The 18380-nt window shown below is 54.1% G+C and overlaps 1 protein-coding gene across 1 annotated transcript; it reads right to left on the bottom strand.

Moving 5' to 3' along the window:
• Positions 1-2770: 2770 nt before the first annotated feature.
• On the bottom strand, positions 2771-10585 carry Taldo1 (transaldolase 1). Its single transcript, XM_046444765.2, has 8 exons — positions 10427-10585; positions 7826-7949; positions 5878-5985; positions 5453-5584; positions 4018-4193; positions 3654-3851; positions 3223-3368; positions 2771-2964 (listed from the first exon to the last, which is right to left on the bottom strand). Exons 1-8 carry the CDS (start codon positions 10521-10523, stop codon positions 2932-2934), a joined length of 1014 nt encoding a protein of 337 aa, XP_046300721.1. The 5' UTR covers positions 10524-10585; the 3' UTR covers positions 2771-2931.
• Between the last annotated feature and the right edge of the window lie 7795 nt (positions 10586-18380).

The raw sequence follows: 18380 nt of genomic DNA, 5'->3' as shown, positions 1-18380 counted from the left end.
AACCCTGGACAGGCCTTTGCTGGGAACGCCAGGTCAGTACACGACCACTTCCTCCTGGATAGAGCTTGTTGGCTGCCTGTCCTCTGGGGGATCTGGCGAGCAGCCCATTAGCCCTGGAGTGGGTGGGTGCTCCTGAAGAGCTCAGTTCCTCTTGCCCTACACCTGGATCTCTGCCCCATCCCTGACCTGCCACGGCAGGCACCAGGGAGGCTCCCAGTGCCAGGGACCTGTGAGAGGCCCCTTGTCTAAGTGCAGAAGGAAGCAGGTCACCAGGACCCCCCAGCCCACACTGGGAAGTTGTTCAAGACCCCCACTTCAGGCCATGGGCCGCCACCATCTGCCCTGAGCTCTGGTGATGTGACATCCTGGTCTCTTCAGGTGCTGTAACAGTAAACCGAACCTGTGACTTCTTGAGGACAGAAATGTATCTCATGGTTCTGGAGCCTGGAAGTCCAGGGTCCAAGTGTGGCCCATCCAGTGTCTGGCCTCCCGGCTTCCAGAGGGGCCTCTGGCTGCCCCTCTCATGGCAGGAGAGTTGGGAGCTTCTGGGGCCCTCTGCAAGGCACTGGTCCCATTCATGGGCACGCTACCCTCAACATCATTACCTCCCAGAGGTCCCACCTCCAAACGCTGTTGCCTTGGGGTCAAGTTTCTGTGAGTTCTGGGGAGACAGCACTGCTGACACTCGTTCAGAGATACTGCCTGGTCAGCTGCACCTGAGCTCATGTGCAGATCCAGGTGTACATGGATTTGAAGATGCAAGGTGTGCTGACTGGGCCCAGCCTCTGGGGGCTGGGGGTGGGGTGTCAGGCTGGGGAAGAGGAGCACAAAGGGGTAGAAAAAGTGGCCACTGAGTGGATGAGGCTTTCCCCACATGCCCAGTGTTTGCAAGGCATGCTTACATCTACCCAAGAAAAACAACCAGCCCACATAAAAATGGTACATGGGTGTTCATGGCAGTGTTAATCACTGAGAATAGACAGGGCTGGGTGTGGCTCGGTGATTAGCACTTAACTTGCCTGGCATGCATGAAGCCCTGGGTTCCATCTCTAGGATCACAAGAAATAAATAAAGGACAAATGGTTGCCGAAGTCCGGCTGGGCAACATAACCGAGAGGTGACAAGCAACTTGAAGGTTGAAGCGGGAGCTACTTTATTGCGAGTGAACTCAGCGGGAACTGAGCGAGAACTCAAAGTAGCAGGCACCCAAGATAGCAGGAGCCGCTTCTCTGCCGGACAGCAGAGGTATATATACTTAACTAATTACACACAGCTTAACTTAATTAACATCATCTAGATACAGCAGTCAGCCAATTAGGAATCCCCATCATCTTAATGGCTCGTTGGCGTTGCTTCACAAACCACTCCTCCTGGCAAAGTGCCAGGCGGCATCTTGACTTGGTTGTGGCCCTCAACAAATGGTGGCTTAACACAATGGAATATCATCAGTGTCTTCTGTTAGTGTCCATCAATAACAGTATCCATAGTGAGCTGTTTGGCCATAAAAGGGGGGGGGGGGCTAATATACAACAAGGCAGGCCTGATCCGCACTGAGAAAGCACTCAGTCACCAAAGCCTTCAAGTGTTTACATGAAACATCCAGAAACAACTGAGTGGGTATCTCATGGTTCTGATCAGTGTTGAGGGCGCATGGATGGTAAGCACTACCTGCAGGTGACATCCGCAAAGCTTACAGCCTGGTGTCCCCTGAAGGCCCTGCTGCTCTCCAACTGGGAGGCACATTGCCAGTGTAGAGAGGGCTGGGGGCAGTAGAGGCTTTGGCCCTTGCCTGTGTGTTGTGCTGCTGGGAGTGAGGGACCTGCTGGACATGGGTGTCTACAGGCATGAGGCCATGCCACCCCTACTTGCCTTAGCGTCCCTGGAGGCAGGCTCAAGCTTGGTGGGGAAAGGTGGTGGCTGCCTTGGAGTGGTGGGGCCTTATGTGGGCCTAGGCACTCCATGATTACTGGCCAGCCCTGGGGCCTTGCCAACTGCTTCCCCAGGCTCTGGCCCTAGAGTCTAGGTGCTTGGGCCGTCCGAGGTTGATATAAATGTTCTGCTTTCCTGGGTTTTCCACATGTGGGTGACACTGGTACCAGTGCATGTTGCTGTTCCCACAAGTGATACCACCAGCCTTACCAGAACCTGCTCAGGACAGGGCAGCCTGGACCCAGAGCAGAAATCCCACTGACACGCTGGTGCCTGATGCTGCCCTCAGGTTTGGCTGCGACCACCCCAGGGCAAGGCCCACCTTCCAAGCTAAAGGCCTGTAACCACCAGCTCTGAGTGAGGAAAGATGCAATTGCTTGGTGTTGGGAGCTGCCCCATTCAGATGACCTTCAAGTCCTGACACAGGGGGCTCTGACCAATTACTACATTAGTGACTTGGGCCTTGTCCCAGCTTTGGATAGCAAGGCATGGCTTCAGGTATAGGCATAACCACTGGGATTCAGTAACTCACCTGTTCCTTTGTAATCCTACCCCTTGCCTCATTTGAATGGCTTCTCCTCCCTCTCCCCCTGCCCCACCTTGCCTCCTTTGTGGGAGCTGGGTTAAAGGAGCTGTCACAGAACCCAAAGGAAAAGGTATTTCTCTGCCTCTGATTGTTTCATGCCAGGCCAGTTCACCTGGCGTGACCCTGACTGGTATAGTCGTGTGTTGTGGCAGTTTGGGTTATCCCAACTGCCATCATCAGGGATCTTGCCCTTAACCCCATCTCCTAGGTCATAGTCAACGGCAGTTGGTGCTGAAGGAACAAGGGACACACAGCACAGGAAAAGCAATTGCTTTAATGCAGTAGGCAAATTTTACAAAAAAAAAAAAAAATCAGAAACCTATGATCCATCGCTGTTCCGATTGCTTTAAAAATGCAAGATTCATCACAAGCCTTGTGCAGTCAGCCCCAGGTCTGGGGTCCAGCCTCAGACACTACTACTTGCCATTTTCTGTGCTGAACATTCGTTCCTAGGAATGAGCACAGAGTGAACTGCACAGTAAATCCTTGGCACCCCCACCAAGGCCACTGTACATATGGGCTGGGCCAGAGAGTCCCCAGAACTTCCCAGGCTCCAGGACGGTCTGGGCAGGTAGGTCAATTAACACATGGCAGATGAATGGGACCCAGGGTCCCCAGAATTCCAACTGTGCCCTGATCCAAGTGACTCCCAGGCCTGGTTTCCTGGGGTCAAGCCAAGGAGGCTGCCCTGCCCATGTGGAACTCACCGTCAGCATCCGCTCCAACTTCACAGCATCAGCAGCAAACTTTCGGATCCCATCAGAGAGCTTCTCCACAGCCATCTGGTCCTCGTTGTGCAGCCAGCGGAAGGCCTTCTCGTCCAGATGTATCTTCTCTAAGTCGCTAGCCTGGGCTGGGGAGATACCACAGCCCTCTGTGCCTGGCCTGGCCCCTCAGGCCCACAGCTGGCCTAAGGCTCTAGGCCTGGTGTAACCATCAAGAAAGCCCTTGGTCCCCTGCAAGGGACAGTCTGCACGGTTCTGCGAACAACTTGACCCACATCAGGGGAACAGCCCTCTGCCAAGCCTCACTCCCTGCCTCTTGGTGCCACATGGTCCTTGGACAAGGGGTCCACAGAATCACCAGGGCAGAGATAGGGCTGTGCAGCCTGTGGCCTCTTCTGGGCCCAGGGCCTTACCTATCTTGGCTGAGAGCACAGGTGCCACTTTGGTGCTGTCCTTAAGCAGCTCCCCTAAGAGCTTGGGTGAGATGGTGAGGAAGTCACAGCCTGCCAGTGCTTTGATCTCGCCCGTGTTGCGGAAGGAGGCACCCATGACGATGGTCTTGTAGCCAAACTTCTTATAGTAGTTGTATATTTTGGTGACACTCTTTACCCCTGGAAGAGACCTAGCCATGTTCCAGGACAGCTCCAGCAGCACTGAGCCGTGGTCCCCCCACCCTGCCCTGACTGTGTCTCTGACCTTGTTCTGGGGGCACACGGGCAGCTCACTGTTCATTGACATGCACCCCCCCTGCACAAATGACCTCAAAAGGCAGCTCACCAGGATCCTCCAGGGGCTCATAGGACTTCTTGTCTGTGTTTGCCACGTGCCAATCAAGGATGCGCCCCACGAAGGGGGAGATGAGCGTCACACCTGCCTCAGCACAGGCCACAGCCTGGGCGAAGGAGAAGAGCAGTGTCATGTTGCAGTGGATCCCATGCTGCTCCTCCAGCTCCCTGTGGGGCAGGCAGGTGAGGCTGAGTGTCTTTCACGTGGGAAGCAGGAAGAGCACATCCACAGCTAAGCACAACCTGGGCCTCAGTGGGGTCTCGCTGGACAGAGGCCAGGGAGGTTCAAGTCCATGCTTGCCGCACTGGAACCCAGCCCTCACCTTGTCAGAGGCTGCATCACCTCTCACCACAGCTGGGACCCAGTCCTCCCTGGTGCCTGCAGCAAGCCCACAGCCCCAACCTCTCTCAACAGAAGTCCCTTGGATGTTGGCCCCTCACCCAACACCCGCCTATCTACTGTGGACACCCTGGCCTTTTGTCACATGGCCCGGGTGTGGGCTGGGACAGTCAAGCCTCTGTTGAGGCCCCTCCAGTCTAAGTTCCCTCTCAGGGACCAGCTTCAGAGGTGGACTAGACTCAGGTGACCAAGTCTGGCTGCAGAGCTTCTGCCATGCTGCCACAGCTCCTCTCCTGACCATGTGGCCCGGCGACCCCACGCATCAACATTTGCCCACAAGAAGCAAAAACACGCATCCGCACCAAGATGTGCACACCCACGTTCACACATTATTCATAAGAGTCCAAAAGAGGGCTGGGGATGTGGCTCAAGCGGTAGCGCGCTCGCCTGGCATGCGTGCGGCCCGGGTTCCATCCTCAGCACCACATACCAACAAAGACGTTGTGTCCGTCAAAAACTAAAAAATAAATATTAAAAAATTCATTCTCTCTCTCTCTCACCTCTCTTAAAAAAAAAAAAAAAAAAAAAAAAAGTCCAAAAGAGTGAACAGCCCGAGCTAGCAGATGGCTCAGTGGTCCACTCAACAGGGAGCATCACTCAGCTGCAGGCAGAACAAAGCACTGACACCTGCCACAGGGTGGAGTCAGCCAGACACGAGGGCCCACACGTCCCCTGTCGACTTAAGAGGGCAGTTCAGTGGCTGCACAGGGTGTGGTGGACGAAGGAGCAGCTGCAGCAGCAGACGGCAAACCATGGCCTCCCAGGCCAGCTGAGCATGTTACCAACGTGGCTCCCTCTGGCTGAGACGGGCAGTTTCACTCTGGTTTGCACATTTCCCGTCTCTTTCACTTTGAGCATATAATTTGGAGAGCAACAGCTTAGTTTTTCAAACTAAGTAAATTTAGGCTATCCTTGACTGGGAAGACTGAAAGATACCACCTGCCGGCTGGTGTGAAAGGGCACTTCCCGGGCTGGCCTGGAGCAGAGGGCAGGCCAGCACAGCTCCCTCCTCGCAGGGGACACTTACCTTCCAGCCTGAATTCCCTCCCAAGTGGACGACAGCTTGATAAGAATTCTGTCCTTGCTGACTCCAGCCTCCTTGTAGAGTTCAATGAGGCGCCTGGCTCGGGCCACCATTGCATCCTTATCAAAGGAGAGCCTGTGAGGGCAGGGGGACCACAGGCCCCTCAGAGCTCGCAGGGGACACCAGGAACATCAAGTTGGCAGCAGGGTACCCCAAGTCAGCACTGAGTGCAAGGTAAGTCTCAGGGAGCAATATGACCCAGTCTCGGGCCGTGTGCCGCTCTGTTCATGGGAGGCTGCCAACACCCAGAGAGCAGGCAGCAGCAGGCCATCAGTGACCACAGAGGAGCAGGCCTCCTCCCCAGAGCTACTGCTACCAGAGGCCACAGACAGGAGCAGCCACTGGGCTGTCTCCCCAAGCATTCCCACCTGGCGTCTACTTCTGTGGACACACGGCCTGGAATCTTCTTCAGTATTTCTGCTCCGAACAACACGAAGAGTTTATCAATAGCATTTTTAATCTGGTCTTCTTGTGGCCTAAAATCCAGAGGGAAAGAGCTGAGTTAGAAGCTGTGAGGCACTGGCACCCACAAAACAGATGATGCGAGTTCCAGGCCAGTTTCCTCCTCCTTTGGTTGATTGGTTGGTTTTTGGTACTAGGGATGGAACCTGGGGGTGCTCTACCACACCCCCCAGCCCTTTTTCATTTTGATTGGGCCTCACTAAATTGCTGAGGCTAGCCTTGAACTTGCCATCCTCCTGCCCTGCCTAGCTGTTGGATGACGTGCCCACCATACCCAGCTCTTTTTTCCTCTCTAAAACATTATTTTACTGTGGTAAAATACCTATACCATAAAAATTTGCCATTTTAACCATTTTAAATGCACAGCTTGGTGACAGTACGCACACTGACCCTGTTATGCAGCCATCACCATACCCATCTCCAGCACGCTCTCACCTCCTCAAATTGAATCCTTCTATCTTCTGTCACTTGTAAAAACTTACCTTTTCACCCAAAGAAATGACAAATGTTTAAGGAGAGGGAAAACTAATCACCCCGATTTGACCATACACATTGTATACATAAATTATCACCCTGTACCCCATAGATACTTGCAATTATTATATGTCAAAAAGAACACCAAAGGCTGGGGTTGTGGCTCAATGGTACTGCACTTGCCTAGCACATGTTAGGCATTGAGTTCGAGCCTCAGCACCACATAAAAATAAATAAAAGGGAGGATGGTGGAATGAGGTGGAATGAGGTGGACACCATTACCCTAGGTACATGTATGAAGACACAAATGGTGTGACTCTACTTTTGTGTACAACCAGAGAAATGTAAAATTGTGCTCAATTTGTGTACTATGAACTGAAATGCATTCTGCTGTCATGTATACCAAATTAAAACAAATAAATAAATAAATAAAAGGTATTGTGTTCATCTACAACTAAAAAAAAAAATTTAAAAATCAGACAGCGTCATATACTTTGATATTCTGGGAAAGGCAAAACTACAGGGACAAGAAAGAGACAGGAAAGGGAGACCTGGGAAAACCTTGGCTGTGGCTGTCACAGCGTATGTCCCGTTTCACCCACCTCTGACCTAAGTTTGAAAAGTTATTTTTTAACTCTTTCCCAAGCTGCCTGGGCAGACACAGGTAGAGGCAGGTGCTGTTCCAAGGTGACCAAAAGGTGACAGTCCTTGCCAGCCCACTGCACACAAAGAGGTCTTAAGCTAGTAACACAGAAGAGCTCATGGGCCACCTGGACTCGGAAGCAGAACCCAGCTGGCAATCCCACTGCAGGAGCACTGTGAGAGGAGGAGACAGGGAGCAGCTGCAGTGGGGAGGGCGGGCCAGTCAGTGCAAGCATTGTCATACAAGATCTGGCGGAGCACCTGCAGGCCACTGTACCCAGCTGAAGCTGACCTCAGGAAGAGTCACACCTGTCAAATGTCTAGAAAATGCAAATTTGTGGATATCAAGGGTAGGTCTGTGGTTGCTTGGCAAGAGTACTGTGACAGACACCAATGCACAAATGTTACAACAATTCACTGGACTGTGCTGTTAGGGTTGTAGCTCAATGGTTGAGTGCTTGCCTCATATGCATGAGGCACTGGGTTTGATCCTCAGCACTACGTTAAAAAAAATAATAAAACAATGTTAAAAATAATGATGAAACAACAGAAGGCAGACCAGCAGTTGCCAGAGTCTAGCCACAGAGGCAGAGGAGGGACCCCAGGGGGGTCCACAATGGCACCACTGTCACCTGCACATTCATGCCTTGAGGAGCATACTCCAGTAAACAGGAGGACAGGACAGGAGGAACACCAGGCCACGGAGACCACTGGGACCTGCTGGGCCCTCACACTTACCCGCCCAACTTCTTGCCATAGGCGACGGCCTCCTCCACCAGCTCTTGGTAGGCAGGCATCTGTGCGGCAGCCAGGATCAGGGATGGGTTGGTAGTGGCATCCTGGGGCTTGTACTCATCAATGGCTAGGAAATAATTTTCAAAAGCAGGGAAGTAAGCAGAGCTGAAACCTCACTGGGAGCCCCCAGGGTGGTCTGGGTTCCAAGCAAGACATGGGGACAAATGCGTCACAGCTTCCTACCACAGAGACTGGCCAGGAGCACTGTCTGCAGTTATCAGACAAGAGCCAACCTTAAGAGGCATGAAAGCAAGCAAGCAAGCAAGCATGCCCTGCCAGAGCTGGCTCAGCTCCAGGGCAAAGTGTGTGTCCTGTTGCCAATGGCCACTGGGAGGCACTGGTCCAGTGAATAGATCCTGGGTGCTCGCTGCAATAAATACGGTCTCTTTTAACACATTAGTTCTTCCTCAGGAATTCAGAGAAGGCAATGAGGCTCAACCTGAGGTCCTGCAGACCCACTGTCTGAATGGAATGGGCATAAGAACAGCAGATGGCCAACTGTGCCAGGAGATGTGCTGGTTCAGCAAGTTTATTTGACATTTAAGTATTTTTAAAGTGTTCTTTGATGACAAAGCTGGAGAGATGGAGAACAGATTAAGAACTGCAAGGGGATCTCTAAGACCAGAACAGTTCTGTCCCAACTACTGCGTTGGCTACATAAATCTACATGTTATGAAACCACGGCAGAGATACCTCCAATGTAGACACGGACAGTTCACACCAGTGCCTAGTTCCTGGTTTGGACACAACCGGGGGAAGGGTTCCTGGGCTCTCTGGGCTGATTTTGAAACTTTGTTGAGGAGTTAGGAAAGTGTGCTTTGGCATGGTGGAGGCCCAGGTGTGCCAGGACTCACTCAGCAGTGCTCCCAGAATGGAGCATTCCACTGTATTATATTAACAATTAAATTGTTAATATTCACTCATTTTAGGGCTGGGGTTGTGGCTCAGTGGTAGAGTGCTCACCTAGCATGCATGAGGCACTGTGTTTGATCCTCTGCACCACATAAATGTAAAATAAAGATATTGTGTCCATCTAAAACTTATATACATATATAAAATTCACTCATTTTAAAAAGACAGTGCTTGGTTTAGAGATTTCTAAAAATAACTTCCCAGGTCCCTCCTGGTGTTGCCTGAGGGAAACTCCTGCTCTACCTGGAAGGAGAGCAGGGAGTGCTGCAGATAAGGGCTCTGTCCATTGAGCAAATATTGCAAATTATTATCAATGCTAAGAAGGGAAAGAGCAGAGGAGCAGAAACAGATACAGCACTTTGAAGGCACTCTCAAGGGACCTGGGCTACAGGGCAGGGAAGAAGCTCACAACTCCAACTGGATCTCCTGAAATCCTCTAGCAGAGCCCAGAACTTCTGTCAGAGGAATCTGGTGTACGCAGCCAGACCCCAAGCCAGTCGCTAAGTCCATGCTTTATATTTAAGCAGCCAAATATGCCTAATCACTCTCCAAGGCTCAGCTAGATAGACAATGCGCTTACTCAGTTAACAAGAGGAATTAAAGCCTGTTTCTCAAGTCACCATGAGAAAGCAGAAAAGAGGAAGGTGCTTTGGTATTGGGTGCTTACATCAGAGGAACATTTCATAATTGTCCTCAGTCTTATTGTTCACAGTGAACACGACTGTGAACCCAAGTTCTCTCCAAGCCTAGACAATCTCAATTCTAACAACAGACCCTTTGCTTTGTTTGGTGCATGGTTCTGACCCACCAGGCTCAGCTGGGGAGGATGTCCATTTAGGTCCAGCACCTGCCACAAGTCACCAGCTACACACAGGAAGGCGAGAGCAACAGGCTGAAGGCAGGTAGGTGTCCAGCCAGTGGTCCTGAACCTGCACCAGACCAAAGAGCTATGCCTGTGCTATCAAACGCTGAACGCCTGGGATCAGTGCTGAAAAAGTCCCCACCCACTGACAGACATTTCACAAGGGGCTCCTGGTGTCCTGGAAGCTCCCAGACTGGTATGGGGTCCTGCAGACCTTGCTGCTGAGGAAGGGATGCAGTCCAACCTCCATCTGGAGGCTGGGGAAGACTGATTCTTGGACTCAGGAGTCCACGGAGGATCTTCCCTAACAGCCAGCCTGCTCTTCCTTGACACACCCCTCTCCTGACCCCCAGCCCACGCCAGACCCTCACCCTTGATCCCTAGGCCCTCTTGCGGGACTCCCTGGCCCCAGTCTTCCCTAATCCCTAGTCCCCTCTTCCCTGGCCCCGTCCCAGACTCCGCCCCTGACCCCCGGCTCTGCTGTTCGGCGACCCCAGACCCGGTCCTTCACCCTGGTTTCCAGTCCCCTCTTGCCCGACTCGCAGCCCCGCTCTTCCCGCACCCTTGATCCTTAGCTCCCTCTGGCCCGCTGACCTCCGAGTCTGAGCCCCAGTCTCCTCTTGCCCGACCCCTGACCCAGCCCCTGACCTCCGGCCCCGGCGTCCGCCAGGCCCCGGCCCGGGAGCCACCATCTGGCTCCGCGGCCCGGAACTGGGGACGCCGTGGCCGGCAGGGCGCGTGCACCGCGCGGCCCGCCTCGTGCCCCTCACCGTGGAAGTCGCCCGTGTCGGCCACCACGGTGGTGACCTGCTTCAGCTGGTCCAGCGCGGACTCCATCCTCTGGCGCTTCACCGGGGAGCCCGACATGGCGAGGCGCGGGAGCGACGGCCAGGCGGGGAGCGCGTCGGCCCACAATGCCCCGCGAGCCCCGGCCAATCGGAGACGGCGCCCCGCCCCAGAGGGAGGAGGGAGGAGGCCCCGCCCCCGGGCCGCGGGCTGGATCCGGGTTCGCCCGAGGTCGGGGGGGCCGTGGACGACCGCCGCCCCCTTTTCTCAGCGGGGTGCTTCGCTGTGTGGCCCAAGCTGGCCTAGAACTGCTGGGCTCAAGCGACCCTCCTGCTTCAGCTTCCCGCGTGCTGGGACCCAGGGCGTCTCTGCACCCAGCTTCGCCTCTTAAACCGCCACGCAGATCAGAGGGATGCCGCCCCCCGCACGCCTCGTGCCACCCGACAGGTGCATTCCTGCCTGGGAGGCTGAATCCGCGTTCTCCGGGCGGGGACGGCGGGAGGGGGCGGGAAGCAGAGGCTGTCCCTGGCCAGGCTCGCAGCACCGCCCTGAAGCAGCATAAACTGGATGCCTGTCAGAGGGGGACCGCGGGGCACCTGCCCGTGTGAACAGGTGTGAAGGGCATGGGGTGAAAGAAGAACCTGCCATGGCCGCATTGCTCACCTACACCAGCTGCAGTCCAGCGGGCCTGGAGCCCCGGTTTAGCTGGGGCCCTCGAAACCAAGGACCCTGAAGAAATGTTCTGGGTTGATGGAATGTTCCCCATCCTGACCAGCAGCATCACCTGCTACTCGCACCCAGAACTTGTGAAGTGTCCCTTCCGTGACCTCCCCCAGGCTCACTGAGTTGCTAAGCGGATGGATCCAGACAAGCTAGAGTTGTTCTGTGCTGTCTCTCTGGGGTAGGGGTCACTAGGGGCATATCTGTCAACACTCTTCCAACCGTACATTTGATCACGTGTACATTTTACCTGAAAACCCCTACACTCAAAAACAACACCATTGTCCTGGCATCCTGGGGTGGAAGATGATGGAGACATAGAAAAGTGCCTGCCCCAGTCAGGCCTGGTGGCACCTGTGATCCAGCTACTCAGGAGTCTGAGGCAGGAACGTGTCAAGTTGGAGGCCAGCTTGGACAACTCGGCAAGACCTTAACTCAAACGAATAAAAGATAAAGGGCTGGGGGTGTATCTCAAAGCTCTGTGTTCCATCCTCCCAAAAAACACCCTCAGGATCGGGGCAAGCTTATACCAACAGGCACAGGGTGCCAGGCTGGGCAGAGGGCAGCTGCTCCATCCTCTCTCTGTTTGCATTTCCCCATTATGCCCAAGTTCTGTCCGAGAAGTAGAATGAGAAACCCCTGGGGAGGGGGGAAGCACTGGTCACCCCCCCTGTCTGTGGCAGATAATGTCCACCCACTTGAGATTTTCTCCCCCTTCACTTCATATCCCCAACAGCAGGGCCCAGCACACTTTCCATCTGTGTGGGTTGAGCAGAGTCAACAGGTGGGTGTGTCCAGCACAGTTCCATTTTGCAGATGGAGAAGGAACCACTGGGTCAGGAAGGGAGGAGGGATCCTGCTGGGCCAGGCTCCAGGAGCCAGGTTCTCTGTGGCTTGGAAACTTGCTTGACTGGGCTGGGCTGAAGAAAGAGGTGTCCCCGGACTTTGCACCTGAACTTCATGCTGACTCAGGGAACCGCCCAAGTTGTTTCTTTCTCCCAGCCCTGCATGAAGGGGCTGTGTTGCCCCCTAGGCCTCTGGGGGCCAAGCCAGTCACACCTTTGCTACTCAGGCATGTGACACCTGAGTTAAATAAGGTGGGTGTGTCTTGAACAGTGAAGACTGAGCAGCTTCCCTGTCCTTGCTTGGCAAAGGCAGCCCTGTCACCCAGCCAGACCAGTTCTGCCCACTGAGTGCCTGTGAACACAACTGCTTGCCAGGCAGCCAGCTGGAGATGGAGAGCAGGCTTCAAATCCACCTCCCCAAGGATAGGGCCTGGGGGCATGGGTGGGATAAAGCAGCAGGGTGGGCTAGGGCATGGCTGAGCAGGACAGGTAGGCTTCATAGACAGTAAGGGAAAGGGGTCACTGTGGTCTGCATGTGCAGAATCAAACTCTGTGGCTCCCTCAGGACACACATTCAGAGCGTGTACGTGGCTGCTCCAGGAGTGGAGTTTGGGCCATCTGAGGTCAGAAGGCCACCAGTGCCCACATGAGGGGTCGGTGGTTTCAGCAGGTTTGGGATAGACAAAAGTGGCCCCTAATCTTCTGAGAAACCACTTGGGCAGTGTTGCCTCGGCGGCCCACCAGCCAGAAGGGGTGTCTGCGCAGCTGGTGGAGTGTACTGCTTGGAAACACAACCTCTGAGATCTGCGGTCCACGCAGCCGAGCTGCAGGTCTGTCCGGGTTTTCCCTGTTTCAACCTCAAGCCACTATGTGCTACTGACAAAGCTGTTCATGGAATGGGAACTCAGGGATAGGGCAAGCTTCAAGGCAGGGGTGCCGGAGTGCTGGTGAGACAGGGTCCCCACGTTCTCAGGCCTCAGGAGAATCCCAGACCAGCTGACAACTGGTTGTTGTCAATGCCCAAGGGGCACTCCAGTGCCAGCATGAGAATTAAGTCTTGGAGGTGTCAGAGGGCAAACTTACAAGAACTTAATTTTATTTATTTATTTGCACCCCTGATTGAACCCAGAGGTGCTTTTACTTACTGAACCACAGCCCTAGTCCTCTTTTTAATTTTTTAAATTTTGAGACAAGATCTCACTAAGTTGCTTAGGGTCTTGCTAAGTTGCCCAGGCTGGTTGTGAACTTGCAATCCTCCTACCTCAACCTGCCATGTTACTGGGATTATAGGCAAGTGCCACCACAAATTCTGTCAAGAACTTAGTTTTACAGATTTTTAAAAATATTTTGTTTATTTAGTTGTAGTTGGACACAATACTTTTATTTTATTTTTACGTGGTGCTGAGGATCGAACCCAGGGCCTCGCACATGCTAGGCGAGCCCTCAACCGCTGAGCCACACCCCCAGCCCAGTTTTACAGATCTCAATGGGCTTTATTTTCAATATCAGAGCTGGGCAACACTTCATTCTGTAAGCCAGAATTCATGTGCCAAGAGGCTGAGCAGGACAGGTAGGCTTCATAGACAGGGAAGAGCTGAGGGAAGCAGAAACAGCTGGGTTATTGGGAGGTTCCTGTCCTTGCAGGGACCCATGGGAGACAGCAGTGGGGAAATGCCTGCTGGGTTAGCATGGGTTTCATGTTTGTGTCGGGTGAGCTCTGTCATGCCATAGGAGCTGGCCTGCTTGGGAATGTGGCGGAATCTCTCTGCTCCTGATTCCAGGAAGGTCAGATAACAGCTGGGTTTTAGCCTGGCCATGTGGAACTTTCACTGAGTGGCCTCCTTTTGGTGTTCAGACTGGTTTCTGGGGGTCCGGTACAGCAGCTGGGTCCTAAACAATGGCCTCCTGTAACTAGTGTTCTGGGCTTTTTTGTGGCACTGGGGATTGAATGTAGGGCCCATGTGCTAGGCCGGCATTCTCCTGCTGAGCTACACCCCAGCTCTGTAACCAGGAGCAGGAGACAGAGCCAGGTTTCCGTGCGGGAAGCAGTGGAGGAGGAGGAGGAAAGCACAGGAGCCATGGAGGGCGGCAGCCAAGGACCTGCCAAGGACTTGTAAGTGGGCCTGGTGCTCCAGAGTTGCCGTGCTTAGCTGCGCCACTTGGCCCATCTTGCTCAGTGTCCACATGGACAGCTCCTCCCAGGATGCCCTCAATGTCCCAACCCTGGTATATCGGAGAGAGCAGGTCATGGGCAGCAGGAACCACTCTCTCCAAGGAGCCCAGCCAGGAGCTCCCATCCTATTGGGAATGGGTTGGGCACCGTTCGTGGGAGGGCCACCTGGGAAAGCCATCTGAAGAAGGCCCTGGGGCAGTGTCCACATATTGGGCATGCATAGGGAGGGTCTGGGACTCCTGTGCCAGCCAGACCATGACCACCACAAGGCCCTGGCAGGCCAGATCAGGGAATCAAAGAAGGGGACAGAAAATGGGACAAATAGCTGAGGGGATGACAAGTCCAGGATCACTACCACATCCACCTCTTTGCTCAGCAAATGGCCAGGCGCTGTGCTGGGCTAACGTCGGAAAAGGCCAGTGTGTCAGTTACCTGTGGCTGCTTAACCAGTGACCCCAAGACAGGCAGAGAACAGCAGCAAGCATTTCTTTCCTCTTTTTTTTTTTTTTGTGGTACTTGGGAATGAACCCCGAGTGCTCTACCACTGAGCTAGGCCTCTAGCCCCTTTTATTTTATTTATTTATCAGAGTCAGGGTTTCACTAAGTTGCAGAGGCTGGCCTGGAACTTGCAATCCTTCTGCCTCGGCCTCCCAGGTAGCCAGCATTACGGATAGGTGTGCACTCCCACACCTGGCAGCGACAATCATTTCTTACCTCTCAGTTTCTGCAGGTCAATAACCCAGGAGCAAGAGGACACAATGATACACACCTGTAATCCCGGAGACCCAGGAGGCTGAGGCAGGAGGATCACAAGTTCAAGGCCAGCCTGGCCAACTTCAGTTGAGAACTTGTCTCAAAAAAAAGAAAAAAAACAAAACGGGGGAGACTATGGATGTAGCTGAGTAGTAGAGTGCCCTGGGTTCAATCTCCAGTACCAAAAAAAAAAGGAAGAAAATCGCGGGTGACTAACACAGATCACTTTGAGGACACCATGCTGAGTGAAGAAAGCATGGAAGGACAAACACCGTGTGGTTCTGCTTGCTTGAGGCCCCTCGAGCGGCAATCAGAGAGCAGGCTGGAGCACAAAGTTTGAGGAGCACGGGAATCAGCATTTGCTGCGGACAGGGTCAGTTTGGGGAGTGAAGGTGCTGAGTGCCCCAGACTTTGTACCTGAAAATGGCCGAGAGCACAAATTCACTTATGTGCATTTTACCACAATACGGAAAATGAGCAGCCAGGCCCCAAAACTTATGCTCTTGTTGATTTGGGCGGTGCTGTGGATTGAACCCAGAGCCTCCTGCAAGCTTGTGGGGTGAACCAACGCGAAGCTCTTTGCTGCTGGTCTGCACCCTGCCCGCACGGTGGTCTGCTGACAGCCAGCCCTGAGCTCTGATGACAGTGGCACTCCACTCCTCTCTCAAGTCTGCACAGGAGGTCTTCCTGCATCCTTCAAGATGTTCTACACACACACACACACACACACACACACACACGTCACACCAGGGCTTCTGGGCTCACCGCTGCTGTGAGGCAGTGGGAAGCCGCTGCTTCTCCACATACAGAGCCTTTCCCCAGCAGCACCTCCCCAGAGGGACCCCTCCTGAGGCCAGCAGCACCATCACCCCACAGAACAGGAGCCCCCGTGCTGGGGCATCTGGCCACTTGTGCTGTTCCCCTAACCACCATTTTGCATTTTCTGCCAAGGTCCGGGGAGCCCTCTGGGAAGAGCGTGGGAAGCCTTCTGGGTGGCCCAGTAGGCACAAGTGGCTGAGGCCCGCTGGGAGGGTGGGGTGCACAGCCACGGCCACAAAGACACACTTGTTCCCAGACACAGGCAGGCCTTGTTTGTGGAGCTGTTTGCTGGTGGCACAGCTGGGGCACAGAGTGATGGCCCCTGGTAATCCCATCCACAAAAGGGTGTTGCTGGGTGCGTGACTGGAGCCCCCTCCCCCCGCAGATCTGGGATCAGAATCTTGCCCAGTGTGGGTGACCCCTCCCCTCCTCCTTGATCAGATCCTCTGCCTGGGCCCCACTGGGGCTGGCACTGCCAGACACCCCCTCCTTCCTGTTGACCTGTAGGGGAGGGGAGGCCAGTGGGGTGAGTGGTTAAGGATGAGCCTGTTGGAATGAGGGAAATTGCATTTGAATCCCAGTTAGGTAACCTGGTTCCTCTGTGTCTTGTGCTTGGTCCAGGCTGGCATCTCAGGGTGCTGCTAAGTCCACCCGAATGCTATGGCCAGTGTTCAGTGTGTGGTTATAAATGCACCCTCGGGGGCTGGGGCTGGGGCTGAGCGGCAGAGCGCTTGCCTAGCATGCATGAGGCACTGGGTTTGATCCTCAGTCCCACATGAAAATACACAAATAAAATAAAGGCATTCTGTCCATCTACAAGAAAAAATTTAAAAATAAATAAATGGTCACCCTCTAGTTTGCAGACCCTGGAGAGTGACAGCCTCACATTTAGGGTCAGCAGCCAAGGTAGCGTGCAGGACCAACTGTCCTAACACTGTATGATCTTTGACCCACTACTGGGCGGATGGGGTCAGTGGCTCTGTCCTGCTCTTGAGGAGGGTCATGTAAAGTGGTGGAAAGTCCCTTGGAAAACACAGGGACAGGGCTGGAGTTGTGGCTCAGAAGTAGAGTACTTGTCTACCATGCGTGAAGCCCTGAGTTCGATCCTCAGCACCACATATAAATAAATAAAATAAAGACTTTTTTTAAAAAAAATCTTAACATAAAAAAAAAAGAAAGAAAGAAAAAAAAAGAAAAAGAAAACACTGGGACGAATCCTGGGAGCCCAGAGGCCTAAGCCTGCAGGTCAAGCCAGGGTACCTCCAAACCAGCTGCTCCTGAGTGGGGGCTGGCTTAGGCCTATGGGTCTGGTGCTCAGGGCCTCCTCAGCTGTTCAGGGAGCAGCATGGGGAGGGAGCTTCTGAGGAAGCAGGTATAAGTCCTGGGGGGGCGCTGTGACCCAGCCTGGAGACAGCAGCCAGAACCCCTACCAGGCTGGTGCAGGACTAGCCCTGCTGGTACAGGTGGGTGGGAGATCCTGCGGAGTGGCTGCGAAGGCCTGGTGGTTTCCATCCAACCCCCAAGGTCAAGCATCCCTAGTCCAACAGAGGTCTCTTTGGAGCAGGTGGAGTCCAGGGCCCAACCATCTCTTGAAAGAGCAGTCTGCCAAGCAGGAAACCCGTCCCTAACCCATTGCCTGTTAGGCCCAGCTCCCTATCTATGGGGTCCTAGCCAAGGCAAAAGCAACCTCTGCTCGCCTTAGAGGGAGGTGACTGCCACATCCAGTTCATAGTTCAAAGGACATGGACGTCCCCAGTTCCCTTTGGCCATATCCTGCAGGAAACACTAGGCTCAAGATGCCTGCCTGGGACGTGAGGCAGGGCTTTGGAGGCCCAGGGGCCAGGCCTCTACTCAACCAGCAGAGGACACAGCCTCTGCAGCTCAGCCCCACCAGGTGCAACCCGCTCCCTGTAGTCAGCCCCACTCATTGCACTGGGATCCCTGATGGGGTCCAAGGCCACTCCACCCCAGGATTGGGTCCCCAAGCTTTCGGACACAGGGTCACTTCGCTCAACCAAGTCCGGTGCTGGGGCAACCTCTGGCAGCCACCTAGTGCAGCACACTGAGCCACCGGCAGAGGGTGCCAAAGGCTTCCTCCAAGTTGGGCTCAAGCGAGCTCAGGTGAATATTGGCCAGGCAGGCAGTACCCACTCCAGAGAGGGTGCAGGAGAAACCATTGATACCACCAGCTGATGGTGAGCTGGGACTCACAGGTTCTAGGCTCTCTTTCTGATGCCTCTCTCAGCTTTAGCCTCACTTGTGACACACCCCTCCTGGGCAGACCTGGCAAACCTGGCTCACTCCCACCTGGCATGTGCTCCACGAAGGCCAGACGGGGTGATGGGCTTTGGGCCTTCTGGACATCTGGCCTGGGATGACTCCAGTGAGCAGAGTGGGTAGGTGTTGCGGGGGACAGTTTCCTGGGCCCCTCGCCTCTCAGAAACGTCCCCTCCGCTGGGGGCCTTTGTGATGGGTATAGAGGTGAGGGGTCTTCCTTGGCAGGTTCCACCTGGCCATGGTCAGCCCTCTGCCTGACAGCTCATAAAGAGGTGCAGGTTCCTCTGTCTCTAATAAAATGTGAAATGGGGCTGGGGATGTGCTCAGCGGTTGACTGCCTCTGAGTTCAAT

Source organism: Marmota monax, unplaced genomic scaffold (genome assembly GCF_021218885.2).
Source record: "Marmota monax isolate L192 unplaced genomic scaffold, Marmota_monax_Labrador192_F-V1.1 WCK01_AAM20220418_F8-fsc00038, whole genome shotgun sequence".
In the NCBI taxonomy this organism is placed as follows: domain Eukaryota; kingdom Metazoa; phylum Chordata; class Mammalia; order Rodentia; family Sciuridae; genus Marmota; species Marmota monax.
This window is presented reverse-complemented; position numbering and strand designations above follow the sequence as displayed.

Bases quoted from the DNA above. Each gene is read 5' to 3' on its own strand.
- Taldo1 (XM_046444765.2), bottom strand. From the start codon at position 10,523: ATGTCGGGCTCCCCGGTGAAGCGCCAGAGGATGGAGTCCGCGCTGGAC. The intron at 5,986-7,825 runs GTAAGTGTGAGG...TCTGGATTTTAG, and splicing joins TATGGCAAGAAGTTGGGCGG to GCCACAAGAAGACCAGATTA. The intron at 2,965-3,222 runs GTGAGTTCCACA...GCTCATTCCTAG, and splicing joins AGTTGGAGCGGATGCTGACG to GAACGAATGTTCAGCACAGA.